This window comes from Manis javanica, chromosome 11 (assembly GCF_040802235.1).
Source record: "Manis javanica isolate MJ-LG chromosome 11, MJ_LKY, whole genome shotgun sequence".
In the NCBI taxonomy this organism is placed as follows: Eukaryota; Metazoa; Chordata; class Mammalia; order Pholidota; family Manidae; genus Manis; species Manis javanica.
In genome coordinates this window covers 67,149,578-67,168,228 of record NC_133166.1, presented here as the reverse complement: position 1 = coordinate 67,168,228, position 18,651 = coordinate 67,149,578, and the positions used below count along the sequence as shown (strand labels likewise).

The 18,651-nt window shown below is 41.3% G+C and overlaps 1 protein-coding gene across 12 annotated transcripts in view; it reads left to right on the top strand.

Moving 5' to 3' along the window:
- CELF1 (CUGBP Elav-like family member 1) overlaps positions 1-18,651 on the top strand; it is a 135,538-nt gene that overhangs the window by 93,063 nt on the left and 23,824 nt on the right. For 9 of the 12 annotated variants that reach the window (XM_073216551.1, XM_073216550.1, XM_073216549.1 and 6 more), the window contains 6 exons: positions 12,759-12,893; positions 13,455-13,534; positions 13,867-14,028; positions 16,500-16,575; positions 18,029-18,157; positions 18,428-18,541. In XM_073216551.1, coding sequence (XP_073072652.1) covers positions 12,759-12,893; positions 13,455-13,534; positions 13,867-14,028; positions 16,500-16,575; positions 18,029-18,157; positions 18,428-18,541 — 696 coding nt within the window. The remainder of the gene's footprint in view (positions 1-12,758; positions 12,894-13,454; positions 13,535-13,866; positions 14,029-16,499; positions 16,576-18,028; positions 18,158-18,427; positions 18,542-18,651) is intronic. The other 3 variants (XM_073216553.1, XM_073216554.1, XM_073216552.1) reach the window with 3 other exon arrangements.

Below are 18,651 nucleotides of genomic sequence, written 5' to 3'. Positions count from 1 at the left end.
TGGTCGTGGTGTATGATCCTCTTGATGAATTTTTGAATTCGGTTTGCTAATATTTTGTTGAGTATTTTTGCATCTATGTTCATCAGGGATATTGGTCTGTAATTTTCTTTTTTGGTGGGGTTTTTGCCTGGTTTTGGAATTAGAGTGATGCTGGCTTCCTAGAATGAGTTTGGAAGTATTCCCTTCTCTGCTGTTTTTTTGGAAAACTTTAAGGAGAATGGGTATTATGTCTTGTCTATATGTCTGCCAAAATTCTTTGGTGAATCCATCTGGACTGTGCGTTTTGCTCTTGGGTAGTTTTTTGATTACTGATTCCATTTCGTTGCTGTTACTTGATCTGTTTAGATTTTCTGTTTCTTCCTTGGTCAGTCTTGGAAGGTTGTAATTCTAGGAAGTTGTCCATTTCTTCTAGGTTTCCCAGCTTCTTTAGCATATAGATTTTCGTAGTATTCTCTAATAATTTTTTGTATTTCTGTTGGGTCTGTTGTGATTTTTCCTGTCTCATTTCTGATTCTTTTGATGTGTGTTGATTCTCTTTTTCTCTTAGTCTGGTTAGGGGGTTATGTATTTTGTTAATTTTTTCGAAGAACCAGCTCCTGGTTTCATTGATTTTTTTCTATTATTTTATTGTTCTCAATTTTATTTATTTCTTCTGTGATCTTTATTATGTCCCTCCTTCTGCTGACTTTGGGCCTCATTTGTTCTTTTTCCAGTTTCAATGATTGTGACTTCAGACTTTTTATTTGGGAATGTTCTTCCTTCTTTAGATAGGCCTGGATTCCTATGTACTTTCCTCCTAGCACTGCCTTGGCTGTGTCCCAGCAAAGTTGGGGCTTTGTGCTTTAGTTTTCATTTGTCACCATGTATTGCTACATCTCTGTTTTAATTTGGTCATTGATCCATTAATTATTTAGGAGCATGTTGTTAAGCCTCCATGTGTTTGTGAGCCTTTTTGTTTTCCTTGCACAGTTTATTTCTAGTTTTGTGCCTTTGTGATCTGAGAAGTTGGTAAAATTTCAGTCTTTTTGAATTTACTGAGGCTCTTTTGCTACATCTCTGTTTTAATTTGGTCATTGATCCATTAATTATTTAGGAGCATGTTGTTAAGCCTCCATGTGTTTGTGAGCCTTTTTGTTTTCCTTGCACAGTTTATTTCTAGTTTTGTGCCTTTGTGATCTGAGAAGTTGGTAAAATTTCAGTCTTTTTGAATTTACTGAGGCTCTTTTTGTGGCCTAGTATGTGGTCTATTCTGCAAAATGTTCCATGTGCACTTGAGAATAATGTGTATCCTGCTGCTTTTGAGTGTAGAGTTCTGTAGATGTATGTCAAGTCCATCTGTTATAGTGTTGTTCAGTGCCCGTGTGTGCTTACTTATTTTCTGTCTAGTGGATCTGTCCTTTGGAGTGAGTGGTGTGTTGAAGTCTACTAAAATGAATGCATTGCATTCTGTTTCCTCCTTTAATTCTGTATTTGTTTCACATATGCTGATGCTCCTGTGTTGGGTGCATATATATTTGTAATGGTTATATTCTCTTGTTGGACTGAGCCCTTTATCATTAGGTAATATCCTTCTTTATGTTTTGTTACTTTCTTTGTTTTGAGGTCTATTTTGTCTGATACTACTGCAACACCTGCTTTTTTCTCCCTGTTGTTTGCATGAAATATGTTTTTCCATCCCTTTGCTTTTAGTCCGTACATGTCTTTGGGTTTGAGGTGAGTCTCTTGTAAGCAGCATAGAGATGGGTCCTGCTTTTTTATCCATTCTATTACTCTGTGTCTTTTGATTGGTGCATACAGTCCATTTACATTTAGGGTGATTATTGAAAGATATGTAATTATTGCCATTGCAGGCTTTAGATTCGTGGTTACCAAAGGTTCAAGGTAACTTTTTTTAATATCTTACTGTCTAACTTAACTTGCTTATTTGAGCTATCTTAAATACTGTCTGGTATTCTTTATTTTTCTCCCTTCTTATTCCTCCTCCTCTCTTCTTTATAAGTTGGTTGTTTTATTCTGTGCTCTTTTGTGTTTCCTTTAACTGCTCTTGTGGGTAGTTGATTTTATTATTTGCCTTTAGTTAGTATTTGGTTGGTCTGCTTTCTTTGCTGTGATTTTATTTTCTCTGGTGACATCTATTTAGTCCTAGGAGTGCTCCCATCTAGAGCAGTCCCTCTAAAATACCTTGTAGAGGTGGTTTGTGGGTGGCAAATTCCCTCAACTTTTGCTTGTCTGGGAATTTAATCCCTCCTTCATATTTAAATAATAATCGTGCTGGATACAGTATTCTTGGTTCAAGGCCCTTCTGTTTCATTGCATTAAAAGATATCATGCCATTCTCTTCTGGCCTGTAATGTTTCTGTTAAGAAGTCTGATGATAGCGTGATGTGTTTGTTTTGTAGGTGACCTTTTTCTTCTCTCTAGCTGCCTTTAAAACTCTGTCCTTGTCCTTGATCTTTGTCATTTTGACATGTGTCTTGGTGTTGTCCTCTTTGGGTCCCTTCTGTTGGGGGTTCTGTGCACTTCCGTGGTCTGATTGATTATTTCCTTCCCCAGTTTGGGGAAGTTTTCAGCAATTATTTCTTCAAATACACTTTCTATCCCTTTTTCTCTCTCTTTTTCTTCTGGTACCGCTATAATGCAGATATTGTTCCTTTTGGATTAGTCACACATTTCTCTTAATATTGTTTCATTCCTGGAGATCCTTTTATCTTTGCATCAGCTTCTATGTGTTCCTGTTCTCTGATTTCTATTCCATCAATGGCCTCTTGCATCTTATCCATTCTGCTTATAAATCCTTCCAGAGATTGTTTCATTTCTGTAATGTCCTTCCGAACATCATCCCTTAGCTCTTGCATATTTCTCTGCAGCTCCGTCAGCATGGTTATGAGCTTTACTTTTAATTCTTTTTCAGGGTGATTGGTTAGGTCTATCTCCTTCTCAGGGTTTGCCTCTGTGATCTTGGTCTGTATCAAATTCTTCTGTCTTTTCATGGCGATAGAGGTATTTGTGGGGAGCTGGCACGTGTGTGGGCTAAGCGAGTCCCTTCTTGCTGGTATGTGGCCTTCCTCTCCTGGGAGAACAGCGACCCCTACTGTCTTCTTCTGGGTAGCTGCATGCAGGCAGTATTTTTAATACTTGTCCTGCCGCTGTGGAGCTCTGCGGTTGCTGTGGGCATGGCCAGCCTCAGGCTGCTTCTCCAATATGGCGGAGCCACGTTGGAGGGGGAACGGGTGTGAGGCTGTTTATTGCGTGAGGGGCCTCCCGAGCAGCCCTGCCGCCCATGGTGTTAGGGCACCAGGAATTCCCTGGGATTCCTGGCTGCTGGGCTAAGCATCCCAGGACGCTTCCGTCCAGCTGTGGGGTCCCTGTCCCTTTAAGACTTTCAAAAAGCACTTGCTTTTCTTTGTCTCAGGGGCGCCGGCTGCGGGGATTCACTCACAGATCTCACCGGTTTCCCTAGTATCCAGTACCTCACACACTGTGTGTCTGCGTTCTCAGTGCGGATAGCTAGGGCTGGGTGTTTAGCAGTCTTGGGCTCCCTCTCCCTACGCACTCTGACTCCTCTCCTCCCTCCAGGAGCTGGGGTGAGAGGCACTCGGGTCCTACTGGGCCGCGGCTTGTATCTTACCCTCTTTGCAAGGTGCTGGGTTCTCACCGGTGTGGATGTAGCCTGGCTCTTGTCCGGTATATTCTGGTCTCTCTTTTAGGAATAGTTGTATTTGTTCTGTTTTCCATAATATTTATGGGTTTGGGAGGAGATTTCCACTGCTCTACTCATGCCGCCATCTTTGTTCTCCTCTGGTCTTGCTTTTTTTCCATTGTATTCCTCTGTGTCTTTTGATTGATGCATCCAGTCCATTTACATTTAGGGTGATTATTGAAATATCTGTACTTATTACCATTGCAGGCTTTAGATTTGTGGTTACCAAAGGTTCGAGGTTAGCTTCTTTATTATCTTAACTGTGTAACTTAACTCAGTTATTAAGCTATAATGAGCCCAGTATGATGATTCATTATTTTTTTCCCTTCTTATTCCTCTTACTCCATTCTTTATATGTTAGGTGTTTTATTCTGTGTTCTTTTGTGTTTCCTTTTATTTCTTCTGTGAGTAATTGATTTTCTTTATTGCCCTTTGGTAGTATTTGCTTGGTCTGCTTTCTTTGCTGTGATTTTATTTTCTCTTGTGACATCTATTTAGCTTTAGGAGTGCTTCCTTCTGGAGCGGCCCCTCTAAAATATCCTGTAGAGGTGGTTTGTGGGAGGCAAATTTCGTCAACTTTTGCTCGTCTAGGAATTGTTTAATCCCTTCTTCATATTTGAATTATAATCGTCCTGGATACAATATTCTTGGTTCAAGCTCTTCCTCTTTCATTGCATTAAATATATCATGCCATTCTCTTCTGGCCTGTAGGGTTTCTGTTGAGAAATCTGATGATAGCCTAATGGGATTTCCTATGTAGGTGACATTTTTTCTCTCTGGCTGCCTTTAATACTCTGTCCTTGTCTTTGATCTTTGCCATTTTAATTATTGTATGTCTTGCTGTTGTCCTATTGGGGTCCCTTGTGTTGGGTGTTCTGTGGGCCTCCATGGCCTGAGCGACTATTTCCTCCCCCAGTTTGGGGAAGTTTTCAGCAATTATTTCTTCAGAGACACTTTCTGTCCCTTTTTTTCTCTGTTCTTCTTCTTCTGGTACCCCTAAAATGCAGATATTGTTCCGTTTGGATTGCTCACTCAGTTCTTTTAATATTCTTTCATTCCTGGAGGTACTTTTATCTCTCTCTGCGTCATCTTCTCTGTGTTCATGTTTTCTGATATCTCTTCCATTAATGGCCACTTGTACCTCAGCCATTCTGCTCTTAAGTCCTTCCAGAGATTTATTTCTGTATTCTACCTCCCAACTTTATCCTTTAACTCTTGCATATTTCTCTCCAAGTCCATCAGCATGGTTATGACCTTTATTTTGAGTTCTTTTTCAGGAAGATTGGTTCAGTCTACCTCCCCAGGCCCTCTCTCTGGGGTTGTCTGGGTAATTCTGGACTGGACCAAATTCTTCTTCCTTTTTGTGGTGAGAGAGGTAGCTGTAGGCAGATAGTGTGTGTGTCACCTGTGAGAACAAAGTTCTTTCCTGCTTGCTGATCGCCTTGCCCTTCTCCACTGCCTGTGTCAGTTACCCCCAGTCCTGGAGCAGCCTCTGGTTTAATTTCCTAATCTACTGTGAGCAGGGTCTCCATAAGGGTAGCACAGAGCCCTGCTGGGAGTGGCGGGTACGCCGATTGTGCTCTCCTGCAAGAGCGACACTACCGCCAGCCAGCGGCATGCTGGCATGGGCCTTTGGGTCTGGCCCAGGCGGTTCTGCACCAGGAGGGAATTCTGGGTGCTGCTGGGGTTGTGGCCACTCTTGGGCTGCTCCAGGCCGCTCCAGTGCTGCCAGCTCCCTCGGACTTCACCCAGGCCCCTCGGCACTGCCGGCTTGCGCGGCCGCTCTCCCACTACTGGGCCGGTGTGTCTGGGTCTGCACCAGCTGGGGGAATGACTGGCAGGCCACTTATCACCATCGGGGCTTCAGAGCTGTGCTGCTGTCCAGGGGATTAGGTCACCTAGAGTTCCCCAGGTTTCCCAGCTACTGGGCCGTGTGTGACGGGACAATTTCGTCCAGCTGTGAGGTCCCTGTCACTTTTAGACGTTCAAAAAGCACTTGTTTTTCTTTTGTGCCAGGGGAGGCGGTTGTGGGGACCCACTTGCAGGTTTACCTTTTCCGATTCTCTAATATCCAGCACACCGTGTACCATCTGTCTGTGCTCCTGGTGCGGATTACTAGATCTGGTTGTTTAGCAGTCCTGGACATGCACTTCCTCGCCGCTCCGACTCCTTTCTTCCCACAAGGGAGCTGAGGTGGGGGGACGACCGGGTCCCACTGGTCCGCGGCTTGTATCTTAACCCCTTTGTGTGATACTGAGTACTTGCAGATGTAGATGTAGCCTGGCTTTTGTACTGTATCCACTAGTCTCTCTTTTAGGAATAGTTGTATTTGTTGCATTTTCAAAAATGTATGTTTTGGGGAGGAGATTTCTGCTGAACTACTCATGGCACCATCTTGACCCCTCCCCCCACCTTTGCTTTTGATGTCAAATTCAAAAAAGCGTCACCAAAGCCAGTCAGAGAGCTTACAACCTACGTTTTCTTATAGGGTTTTTATGGTTTCAGGGTCTTATGATCAAGTCTTTTTTTTTTTTTTCAATAAAGGTATTACTGATATACAATCCTATGAAGGTTTCATATGAACCAACATAGTGGTTTCAATATTCACCCATAGTATGAAGTTCACCTCCGCACCCACTGCAGTCACTGTCCATCAGCGTAGTCAGATGCTGTAGAGTCATAACTTGTCTTTTCCACATTGTACTGCTTTCCCCATGACCTACCTGTATTGTGATTGCTAATTATAGTGCCCCTTAATCCCCTTCTCTCCCTCCCACCCCCACCCCATCCTCTCTCCCGAAACCCCTCCCTTTAGTAACGGCTAGTCCCTTCTTGGGTTCTGTGAGTCTACTGCTGTTTTGTTCCTTCAGTTTTACTTAGTTGTTTTACTCCACAAAGGAGTGAAATCATTTGGTACTTGTCTTTCTCCTCCTGGCTTATTTCACTGAGCATAATACCCTCTAGCTCCATCCATGTTGCAAATGCTAGGATTTGTTTTCTTCTTATGGCTGAATAATATTCCATTGTGTATATGTGCCACATCTTTATCCATCATCTACTGATGGAAATTTAGGTTGCTTCCATTTCTTGGCTATTGTATATAGTGCTGCGATAAACATAGGGGTGCATCTGTATTTTTCAACTGGGCTGCTACATTCTTAGGGTTACTTCCTAGAAGTGGAATTCCTGGGTCAAATGGTATTTCTATTTTGAACTTTTTGAGAAACATTCATATTCGTTTCTACAATGGTTGAACTAATTTACATTCCCGCCAGCAGTGTAGGAGGGTTCCCCTTTCTCCACAACCTTGGCAATATTTTTTGTTGTTTGTCTTTTGGATGGTGGTGATCCTTACTGATGTGAGGTGATATCTCATTGTGGTTTTAATTTGCATTTCTCTGATGACAAGTGATGTGGAGCATCCTTTCATGTGTCTGTTGTCCATCTGAATTTCTTCTTAAGAGAACTGTCTATTCAGCTCCTCTACCCATTTTTTAATTGGATTATTTGCTTTTTGTTTGTGGAGGTGCATGAGCTCTTTATATATTTTGGATGTTACCCCTTTATTGGATCTGTCGTTTATGAATATATTCTCCCATACTGTTTGGCAGGTACCTTTTTGTTCTATTGATGGTGTCCTTTGCTGTACAGCATTTCAGCTTGATATAGTCCCACTTGTTCATTTTTGCTTTTGTTTCCCTTTTCCAGGGAGATATGTTCATGAAGAAGTCGCTCATGTTGATGTACAAGAGATTTTTGCCTGTGTTTTTTTCTAGGAGTTTTATGGTTTCATGACTTACATTCAGGTCTTTGATCCATTTTGAATTTACTTTTGTGTATGGGGTTAGACAGTGATCCATTTTCACTCTCTTACATGTAGCTGTCCAGTTTTGCCAGCACCATCTGTTGAAGAGACTGCCATTTCCCCATTGTATGTCCATGGCTCCTTTATTATATATTAATTGACCATATATGTTTGGGTTAATGTCTAGAGTTTCTGTTCTGTTCCACTGGTCTGTGGGTCTGTTCTTGTGCCAGTACCAAATTGTCTTGATTACTGTGGCTTTGTAGTAGAGCTTGAGGTTGGGGAGCGAGATCCCCACCACTTTATTCTTCCTTCTCAGATTGCTTTGGCAATGCCAGGGTCTTTGGTGTTTCCATGTGAATTTTTTAACTTTTTGTTCCAGTTTGTTGAAGAATGTTCTTGGTCCTTTGATAGGGATTGCATCAAATCTGTATATTGCTTTGTGCAGGATAGCCATTTTGATGATGTTAATTCTTCCTATCCAAGAGCATGGGACGAGTTTCCATTTCCTAGTGTCCTCTTTAATTTCTCTTAAGAGTGTCTTATAGTTTTGAGGGTATAGGTCTTTCACTTCGTTTGTTAGGTTTATTCCTAGGTATTTTATTCTTTTTGATGTAATTGTGAATGGAATTGTTTTCCTGATTTCCATTTCTATTAGTTCATTTTTAGTGTATAGGAAAGCCACAGAGTTCTGTGTGTGAATTTTGTATCCTGCAACTTTACTCTATTCCAGTATCAGTCCTGGTAGTTTTGGTGTGGAGTCTTCAGTGGTTTTTATGTACAATATCATGTCATCTGCAAATTGTGACAGGTTAAATTTTTCTTTACCAATTTTGATTGGTTGTATTTCTTTGTTTTGTCTAGTTGCTGTGGCTAGGACTTCCAGTGGTATATTGAATAACAGTGGGGAGAGTGGGCATTGCGGTCTTGTTCCCCATCTCAGAGGATACGCTTTCAGCTTCTCGCTGTTCAGTATGATGTTGGCTGAGGGCTTATCATATATGGCTTTTTTTATGTTGAGGTACTTGCCCTGTATACCCATTTTGTTGAGAGTTTTTATCATGAATTAAAGTTTAATTTTTTCAAATGCATTGTCAGCATGTATGGAGATGATCATGTGGTTTTTGTCCTTTTGTTTATGTGGTTGATGATATTGATGGATTTTCGAATGTTGTACCATCCTTGCATCCCTGGGATGAATTCCACTTGGTCATGGTGTATGATCCTGTTGATGTATTTTTGAATTTGGTTTGCTGATATTTTGTTGAGTATTTTTGCATCTACGTTCATCAGGGATATTGTTCTGTAGTTTTCTCATTTGGTCTGGTCTTTGCCTGGTTTTGGCATTAGCGTGATGCTGGCTTTATAGAATGAGTTTGGAAGTATTCTCTGCTCTTCTGTTTTATGGAAAACTTTAAGGTGAATAGGTTTTATGTCTTCTCTATATGTGTGATAAAATTCTGCGGTAAATCCATCTCGTTGTGGGTTTTGTTTTTGCTTAGTTTTTTGATTTTTGATTATTGATTCAGGTTCTTTGCTGGTAATTGGTTTGTTTAGATTTTCTGTTTCTTCCTTGATCAGTCTTGGAAGGTTGTGTTTTCTAGGATGTTCATTTCTTCTAGGTTTTCCAGCTTATTAGCATATAGGTTTTCATAGTATTCTCTTATAATTCTTTGTATTTCCGTGGAGTCCATCGTGATTTTTTTCCTTTCTCGTTTCTGATTCTGTTGATGTGTGTTAATTCCCTTTTTCTCTTAATAAATCTGGCTAGAGGCTTATCTATTTTGTTTATTTTCTCATAACCCAACTCTTAATTTATTGATGTTTTATATTGTTTTATTCTTCTCAATTTTATTTATTTCTTCTTTGATCTTTATTATGTCCCTCCTTCTGCTGACCTTAGGCCTCATTTATTCTTCTTTTTCCAATTTCTATAATTGTGACATTAGACCATTCATTTGGTATTTTTCTTCCTTCTTTAAATATGCCTGGATTGCTATATACTTTCCTCTTAAGACTGCTTTTGCTGTATCCCAGAGAAGTTGGGGCTTTGTGTTGTTGTTATCATTTGTTTCCATATATTGCTTGATCTCTTTTATTTTGGTAATTGATCCATTAATTTTTTAGGAGCATGTTGTTAAGCCTCCGTATGTTTGTGATCCTTTTTACTTTCTTTGTACAATTTATTTCTAGTTTTATACCTTTGTGGTCTGAAATGTTGGTTGGTAGAGTTTCAATCTTGAATTTACTGAGGCTCTTTTTGTAGCCTTGTTTGTTGTCCATTCTGGAGAATGTTCCATGTCCATTTGAGAAGAATGTGTAACCTGTCGCTTTTTGTTGTAGAGTTCTACAGATGTCTATTAGGGCCATATGTTCTAGTGTGTTGTTCAGTGCCTCTGTGTCCTTACTTATTTTCTGTGTGGTAGATCTATCCTTTGGAGGTAGTGGTGTGTTGAAGTTTTTTAAAATGAGTGCATTGCATTCTGTTTCCTCCTTTAATTCTGTTAGTATTTGTTTTACATATGCTGGTGTACCTGTGTTGGGTGCATATATATTTATAATGGTTATATCCCCTTGTTGGACTGAGCCCTTTATCATTATGTAATGTCCTTCTTTATCTCTTGTTACTTTGTTTTGAAGTCTATTTTGTCTGATACTAGTACTGCAACACCTGCTTTTTTCTCCCTGTTGTTTTCATGAAATATCTTTTTCCTTCCCTTGACTGTCCATGTCTTTGGTTTTGAGTTGAGTTTCTTGTAAGCAGCATATAAGATGGGTCTTGCCTTTTTATCCATTCTGTTACTCTGTGTCTTTTGATTGGTACATTCAGTCCATTTACATTTAGGGTGATTATTGAAAGAGCTGTATTTATTGCCATTGCAGGCTTTAGATTTGTGGTTACCAAAGTTTCAAGGTTATCTTCTTTAGTATCTTACTGTCTAACCTAACTTGCTTATTGAGGTTTTATAAACACTGTCTGATGATTCTTTATTTTTCTCCCTTCTCATTCCTACTCCTCCATTCTTTGTATGTTAGGTATTTTATTTTGTGCTGTTTTGTGTTTCCTATGACTGCTTTTGTGGGTAGTTCTTTTTATTATTTTTATTTTGTTAGTATTTTGTTGGTCTGCTTTCTTCGCTGTGATTTTATTTTCCCTGGTGACATCTATTTAGCCTTAGGAGTGCTTCCATCTGGAGCATTCCCTCTAAAATACCGTGTAGAGGTGGTTTGTGGGAGGCATACTCCCTCAACTTTTGCTTGTCAGGGAATTGTTTAATCTCTCCTTCATATTTAAATGATAATTGTGCTGCATATAGTATTAGTATTCTTCGTTCAAGGCCCTTCTGTTTTATTGGATAAATATATCATGCCATTCTCTTCTGGACTGTTAGGTGTCTGTTGAAAAGTCTGATGGTAGCCTGCTGGGTTTTGTTTTTGTAGGTGACCTTTTTTCTCTCTGTAACTGCCTTTAAAACTCTGTTGTCCTTGATCTTTGACATTTAAATTATTTTGTTTTGGTGTTATCCCCCTTCTGTCACCTCTGTTGGGAGTTCTGTGTACTTCTGTGCTCTGAACGACTATTTCCTCCCCCAGTTTGGGAACGTTTTCAGCAATTATTTCTTCAAACACACTTCCTATCCCTTTTTCACTCTCTTTTTCTTCTGGTACCCCTCTAATGCAGATATTGTTTCTTTCGGATTGGTTGCACAGTTTTCTTAATATTGTTTCATTTCTGGGGATAGTTTATCTCTCTCTGCGTCAGCTTCTATGCATTCCTGCTCTCTGGTTTCTATTCCATCAATGGCCTCATGTATCTCATCCATACTGCTGTTAAATCCTTCCAGAGATTGTTTTATTTCTGTAGTCTCCCTCCATAATTTGACCATTAGCTCTTGCATTTTTCTCTGCAGCTCCATCAGCATCGTTATGACCTTTATTTTGAATTCTTTTTCAGGTGATTGGTTAGGTCTATCTCTCCAAGCTCCTTCTCAAGGGTTGTGTCTGTTTTTGGTCTGGCTCAAATTTTTTTGCCTTTTCATCGCGATAGAGGTAGTTGTGGGGAGGTAGCGCGTGTGTCAGCTGGGAGAACGTCCCTTCTTGGTAGTTTGTGGCCTTCCTCTCCTTGGAGAATGGCGACCCCTAGCGGCTTGTGCTGGGCATCTGTGCGCAGACCGGGTCTCCAATTCGTGCCTAGCCTCTGTGGAGGAAGGTCTGTTGTTGCTGTGGGCGTGGCAGTTGTTAGGCTGCTGCTCCGCTATGGTGGAGTCGCACCGGTGGGGGAATGGGCAGGAGGTTGTTTATCACCGTGATGTGCCTCAGAGGTGCACTTCCGCCCCGCGGGTTAGGGTGCCCGGTTTTCCCTTGGATTCCGAGGTCCTGGGCTGAGTGTGCCGGGATGATTTCGTCCAACTGTGTGGTCCCTGTCCCGTTAAGACTTCCAAAAAGCACTTGCTTTTGTTTGTCCCTGGAGTGCTGGCTGCAGGGACCCGCCTGCAGGTTTTACTGTTTCATTTGCCTAGTATCCAGCATACCACGCACTTTTTGTCTGCAGTCCCTGTGTGAATCGCCAGTGCTGGGTATTTAGTAGTCCTGGCCTCCCTCTCCCCTCTTCGATTCCTCTCCTCTCACCAGGAGCTAGGATGAGTGGTGCTCGGGTCACCCCGGGCCGTGGCTTGTATCTTATCCCCTTCATTAGGCGCTGGGTTTTCGCAGTGTAGATGTAGCCTGGCTGTTGTCCTGTATCTTCTTGTCTCTCTTTTAGGGATAGTTGTATTCATTGTATTTTCAAATACATATATGGTTTTGTGAGGAGATTTCTGCTTCTCTACTCATGCTGCCATCTTGGCTCCTCTCCTTTGGAATGTCTTTTATCAGTATAATTTTTTATGGACAGGAGTTGGAGTAATAATCCGGTTAGGAAGAACTTAATCCTCAAAAGAATAATGAGAAAAGGAAGGTGGACTGTTACACTCACTAAAAGGTGTGTTCAGTTTCTCTTTGTTACAGCAGTTAATTGTAAAAACTTGCCATTCTTTACTATAATAAAATTGCTAGTAAGAGTAAACTGTTAAGTGCTAGGCAAAATGCTAAGCAGTTTGCATTTAATACGTACACATACCTTTTAGGTAATCCCTGTTAGCCCTGTTAGTTGGTGAGGTAGCAGGCACAGAATGGTTAAGTAAAACTGTCACATGATCCGAAAGCCTGTTATATTTTATCTAAATGCTTCTATTTTGTGCTTTACTCTCTTAGCAGTGGAAGACAGGAAGCTGTTTATTGGTATGATTTCCAAGAAGTGCAGTGAAAATGACATCCGAGTCATGTTCTCTTCATTTGGACAGATTGAAGAATGCCGGATATTGCGGGGACCTGATGGCCTGAGCAGAGGTGGTTACATTTTTTGCCTTTAAAGTTAACTTCTCTTAAATTTGGAATATGGTGTCTCTCTTAATTGGGCCAGTGGAAACCAATGATCCCTTGCCAACAAACGGTATCATGATGTTGGGAACAGGGTTGGTATTGTGTATCTAGATCCCATCACAGTTCCTCCCTTACTTGACCCCTTTAATATTCTTCCAACCTCCCTAAGGAATCTACATTCTGCACTTAAGTGTTGTGTGTTAAAGTTCTCCCCTTTTGTGCTTGGAGAGGTTCTTAATGCCAGAATGGAAGCACTTCCTTTTCAAGAAGTACTAGAGGACAATCATGATTTCTCTTTTATCCCTTAAGCACTTTCTTTACTGTCTGTGCCTTCTTGGTTTTCCATTTAATCGCTTACTGCCCTGTTGTAATATGTCTGTCTCCTGCACTAGATCATGAATCCCTGAAGGCAGGAACTGTGTCTGTATTGTTAGCATAGTACTTGGTGCGTAATAGGTGCTCAGCAAATGTCTATCAGGTAGATAAAAAACAAATGCATGAATGAGTTAATGACCCTTCTCTTACCAGGCTGTGCGTTCGTGACTTTTACAACAAGAGCCATGGCACAGACGGCTATCAAGGCAATGCACCAAGCACAGACCATGGAGGTAGGGAGCAGGTGGATGCAAGTGGGAAGTCCCTTAACCTAAGGGCGCTAGGACAGTTGGCCATCAAAACCTACCAGCATGGACAGCATCTGATTGCCCTTAAAAGTTATGCAGGCCAAACATCTTACAGTTAAAAACCCAAGCTTTTCTTTCTTTAACATTTTGAAAGTGGTTACCCTTTTAAATTTTCCTTTGCCACTTGTGTTTACCAGGAAGATAATCATTTGGCAGTGAATGAAATTAGAATGTATCCTATGTGTTATTACAAAGGAAGATTTCTTTTCTTCACTCAGAATGAGGGACCTGAACTGTTGGTTTTGGTGTTTTCATAGGGTTGCTCATCCCCCATGGTGGTAAAATTTGCTGATACACAGAAAGACAAAGAACAGAAGAGAATGGCCCAGCAGCTCCAGCAGCAGATGCAGCAGATCAGTGCAGCATCCGTGTGGGGAAACCTTGCTGGTCTAAATACTCTTGGACCCCAGTATTTAGCAGTGAGTCTTTGTGGTTTGCTTTCTGCAGACTCTGCAAGCTCTCAGCTGTTTCTTCTGTTGCTGCCCCTTGTTAACAGACACAATGGCATTTATAACTCTTATCATCTTAAAATTTTACATAAAAATTCAGGCAATGTGGCATTAAAGCTTTAAGTCACATGTTAGTATCCTCTCCCTTTTCTTTCCCCACCTCCTTCCATCACACATCTTTGGCTCTATCTTAAGGCTTCTGCTGTAATTAAAGTGAAGTCCTGATTTCCTGATATAAACATTTAGAAACATTGCATGTGTCCCTTACCCAAAGAAGAAAAATTCCTTAGGGCATCTTAACTACCAAGTACCTTTCTCCATATCTCTCTCTACCAGATTTAGAGAGCATTGTTCAAATCCTTATTGAGTTTTCTCTGAAAAGTATGATAAATGTTTCTTTCCCCTGACTGAGAGGTCAGCAGATTAACATGGACTTATGAAATGAGTATTACATGTGTATATTTGAGTTCACTGTACCATAAATAGAGTTCCTTTAATATGATCTCTTTCTTGTTGAATTTGAGTCATAGTCCTTCAAAGGGCCAGTCTCCAACTTGTTATTTAGATTTAGTAGGTATGGAATATATGTTACATGGGATTATCACTGCTTTAAAAGAATTCCAGACAGCACAAGACACTTAAAACCATCTTATCTGTGATGCCAAAAGAACAAGTCTGTGAAGCTGTTAGTGAAGGAAAATAAAATGTTGAAAGTACTGAATTTGTATGGATAGTCCAAAATTAAACATGTAGGAATAAATATAGTCATTTATTCCTCATCCCTTAACATAATTATTCTCTATGGAAACAAAAGGAAGGAAATGGTTTCTGTCCACCAGTACTGAGTTTCAGCAGTTTGATGCCCCTAGTCTCCATATTTCTAAAGTGTTAGAAGAAATCCCAGTTTCCTCGCTGGTATTTCTCTGAACTCAAAAAGTGTGGATATTTGTTACATTTCAATAGATTTAATTGTTTGTTAGTGCTAGAACATTGCATATAAGATCAGAAAATTTAGAGAGATTTTATTTTTCTTTCACAATCATAATGCCTTGAAAATTATCTCCTTATTTGTATTTGATTTTCTTAGAGTTTGGGTGCCCTTTTTCGGGAAGACCCCTTTTTGTTGTCATTGCCACATCAGCAAGTGTCTGATGGTAGAGAGCTATGGCCTCTTTGCTTTAGTTAAACTCCATCTCTACCCTAAAAGCTGTTCTCATTTAGGGAGGAAATGAAGTTGCTGACTACAGCATGCACAGTCCACCAGTGGGGACTGAACACATTGCTCAGGGTATTTAGGATGACACAAATGAAGACATGGGTGCTAATGGACTGTGTAAGTGATAGTACACCATTAATTTGCAGATTCTTTCTGTAATACATAGTCTTGGAACCTGATCTGCATTCCACTAGAGCAGTGGTTCTTAGTTGTGTACCCCTTGAGCAGCTGGTAAAATTGTGTTTGTGGCTTTTGTTGTCATCCTTGTTGCTGTCATTTCCTTCATTCTGTTTCTGGAGGTTTGTGAGCCTCCTGAAACCCACAGGGACTAAAGGGATACATGCTGACGGAGGAACCAGGTCAGATGTCTGGGAGTAGGCAACAGGTTGAATAAAGGATCCAGAAACAATACCAGTTGTCCATAAGGAACAGTGATTGGGTTTGAATTAAGGAAAGGTTTTCAGTAGGTTTGGTGAGATGACAGTTGTAGTTTGCTGTGATACAGAGAAAGGTCATAGAAATCTGTAAGCTTATGGCAGGTCCTCTTGTTTTATTTATTCAGCAACAGCTATTAAAAGAGAATGTACACTGAAGTGATATGGACTGATCCATCAATTACCTGGGCATCTGCCACAGCGAAGACTAATTTGGAGGGGAGGAGATAAATGGGGCTGGGTAGATAATGTAGCATGGGAGAGACAGATCTAATTGTGTGTCCATTGTGACTGGTAAAGGATGAGTTCACTTCAAGAAATACCCTGAAATAGATTTGACGTTTGTAAAATAGTTGGATAAGGTAGAAATTGGATATCTAGATGGGAACAGTCTGCCACATAAGATGAGTGGACCTAACTAAGGACAACTTGGGAGAGAGAGGAACTAGAAATGGCAGTCATCCGTATGCAGACACTTATTGCAGTGGACTGAGTAGCTGCTTGAGTTGAGCTTAGTTCCCTCCTGTACTTCTGTCCTTTGCTATGCTGCATTCTGTTGCCCAAGAGTTTGAGCTTGGCTCAGTATTCAGTTAACATACTGTCTTCTGGGCCAGTGCTTTAGCTGTCCTGTGCTGTCATAGCCTCGGTCTGTTGTATTGGCTTGAGTTCTTACCTTCAACTTTCTTCTCTGGGGGCCTCTGCACTCTCGCTTTGCTGTGCTGTAGAGTTATCCCAGATGCAGAACCAGCCCTCACTCTCACTCTTGTTCTGTTTTTTGGTGTAATGTCTAGCTTTATTTGCAGCTCCTTCAGCAGACTGCCTCCTCTGGGAACCTCAACACCCTGAGCAGCCTCCACCCAGTGGGAGGTAAGTGTTTTCACTGCTGTGGAGAACAGGAGCAACCAGGCTACCAGACCCAGCTAACAACAGTCTGAGTACCATTTGTGTGCAGGGGGGGAAATAATCCCCTGCCCTGACTTGTTATGTAAACCTGACATAGGTGAACATCCCAGGACTCAACTGCCTTGTATCTAGAAGGTGGCTCTCTTAGTTGTTAATGCCAGATTGCTCTGGGCTTATCTTCTGCTCCCCGCTCTCTCTTAAGGAAGAATATGGAAAAGTTGTCAGCACCATCAGATTCTCTGAGGTCATTTTGATAGGGAGAACATTGCAGGAAGTCTTTATTTTTCATAGTAAAGTGACTTTTCCAGTGACACTGTGGAGAAAAAAAATCCTAAGGTGGTTTCTGTGTAAATAGTTTACCCTGCAGCTGTTAGAACCCCAGGCAGTTAGTTTACTTCTGTGCCTTTTACATGTTCTTAGGTGAATTATCTTTTCTTGCTGTTAACATCCATGGAAAACTTAATTGACAGATACGTGAGTTTCTAACAAAAAGGGACTCCACAGACAAACCTGAGGCAGGGGCCATCAAAAAAGTCAGTGGGAGGTGGGAGTGGGGAGGTCCCAGAGCTGCCTGTTTTGGCCCCTTCTGTAGTTGGTGTGGCTGGGCAAGTGTATTTGACAAGGGGGTAGTCTTAGGTGAACTGCATTGTTGACTGATTCTCTTTGTCCCAAGGACTTACTTAGAGTTTGCTATGTTTTTGAAATGTTGCTAGATGTAAATCTGGGTTGTAGTTTTTAATTCTCATTTAACTCACTTCCCCTCCTCCCCATCTGCCTTTCCATCATCTAGTAAATGGTCTGCAACACACTGTCAGCGCAGTTCAGATTTCTTGCTCACCTTCAACTATGTTGCCTAGGTTCGGTGTGTTTTTTCTCTCCTGTGATTAATCTGCTGTTCAAGTGGTGGTTTTTCTTTATTCCTTCTCTTTAATGCTGTTATCATGTATTTTTTTCTGTTGTTCCTCCCTTGGACTTTTGGATCTCTTCCATATTTTCTGCTTGTTTGCCTCTGTTGCCAAGAGCAGATCCCTTGTAAAGTATGAGTAAGGAGCTCACATGCAGTCTCATTCTGTGCCATAGGTTTTGGCCTTGTTCCATTGGACACCTGGCCCCATGGTAGACCACAGACCTTCGCCTCTTGCCTAGTTTCCTAATTGCCCATCCTCTTTATTAATGCTCACTTTTGGTGGCATGTTCATGTTGTTGGATTAGCTATCTCTTCTGAAGAAATATGTCGAGTTTCTTAATGAGTGATATCAGAATCTTTTTGGAGTGCTGTAGTATTACTTGTAAGGCTTATCTAGAGCACCTTGTCTTTGAGACTAGCCTTCTGCCAATGTGAGCTGTCATTGTTGGAGTGGATATGAGACGCCCCTGGGGTGGATATGAGGCTGATCTCTTTCTTTGGATGTTGCAGGGTTAAATGCAATGCAGTTACAGAATTTGGCTGCACTAGCTGCTGCAGCTAGTGCAGCTCAGAACACACCGAGTGGCACTAATGCTCTCACTACATCCAGTAGTCCCCTCAGCGTACTCACCAGTTCAGGTAAGTGTGCGGTAGGCACCAGTGTGCCTTTGTGTGCCTCGGGCAGAATTGCCAAAGAGAGGTATGCCATTCTGGAGAGTAGTAAACACCCATTCCCAAAGGGGTCAGATCATGAACAGTACATTTTCAAATGTCATTTTTCTGATTTAAGAGATACCTCATAATTTTTATGAGATTTTTTTTTTGTTGTTGGAAACTTCATTTGGACTCTCGTGCATTGGTTCCTGGTGACTTGAAAAGGCCTGAGTTTAACTTGCGGATTTCTGATAGCAGGGTCTTCACCGAGCTCCAGCAGTAGCACCTCTGTCAACCCCATTGCCTCCTTGGGAGCCCTGCAGACATTAGCTGGAGCAACGGCAGGCCTCAACGTTAGCTCTTTGGCAGGTGAGGGGCAGCCTCTGTATGTTAGTAGGCCATTCTTTTTGCAGGTAGCACATTTTAACCAACCATGGTAGGAGCACCGTTGTGATGGGGTGGCCTGGTGAAGTTAGGAA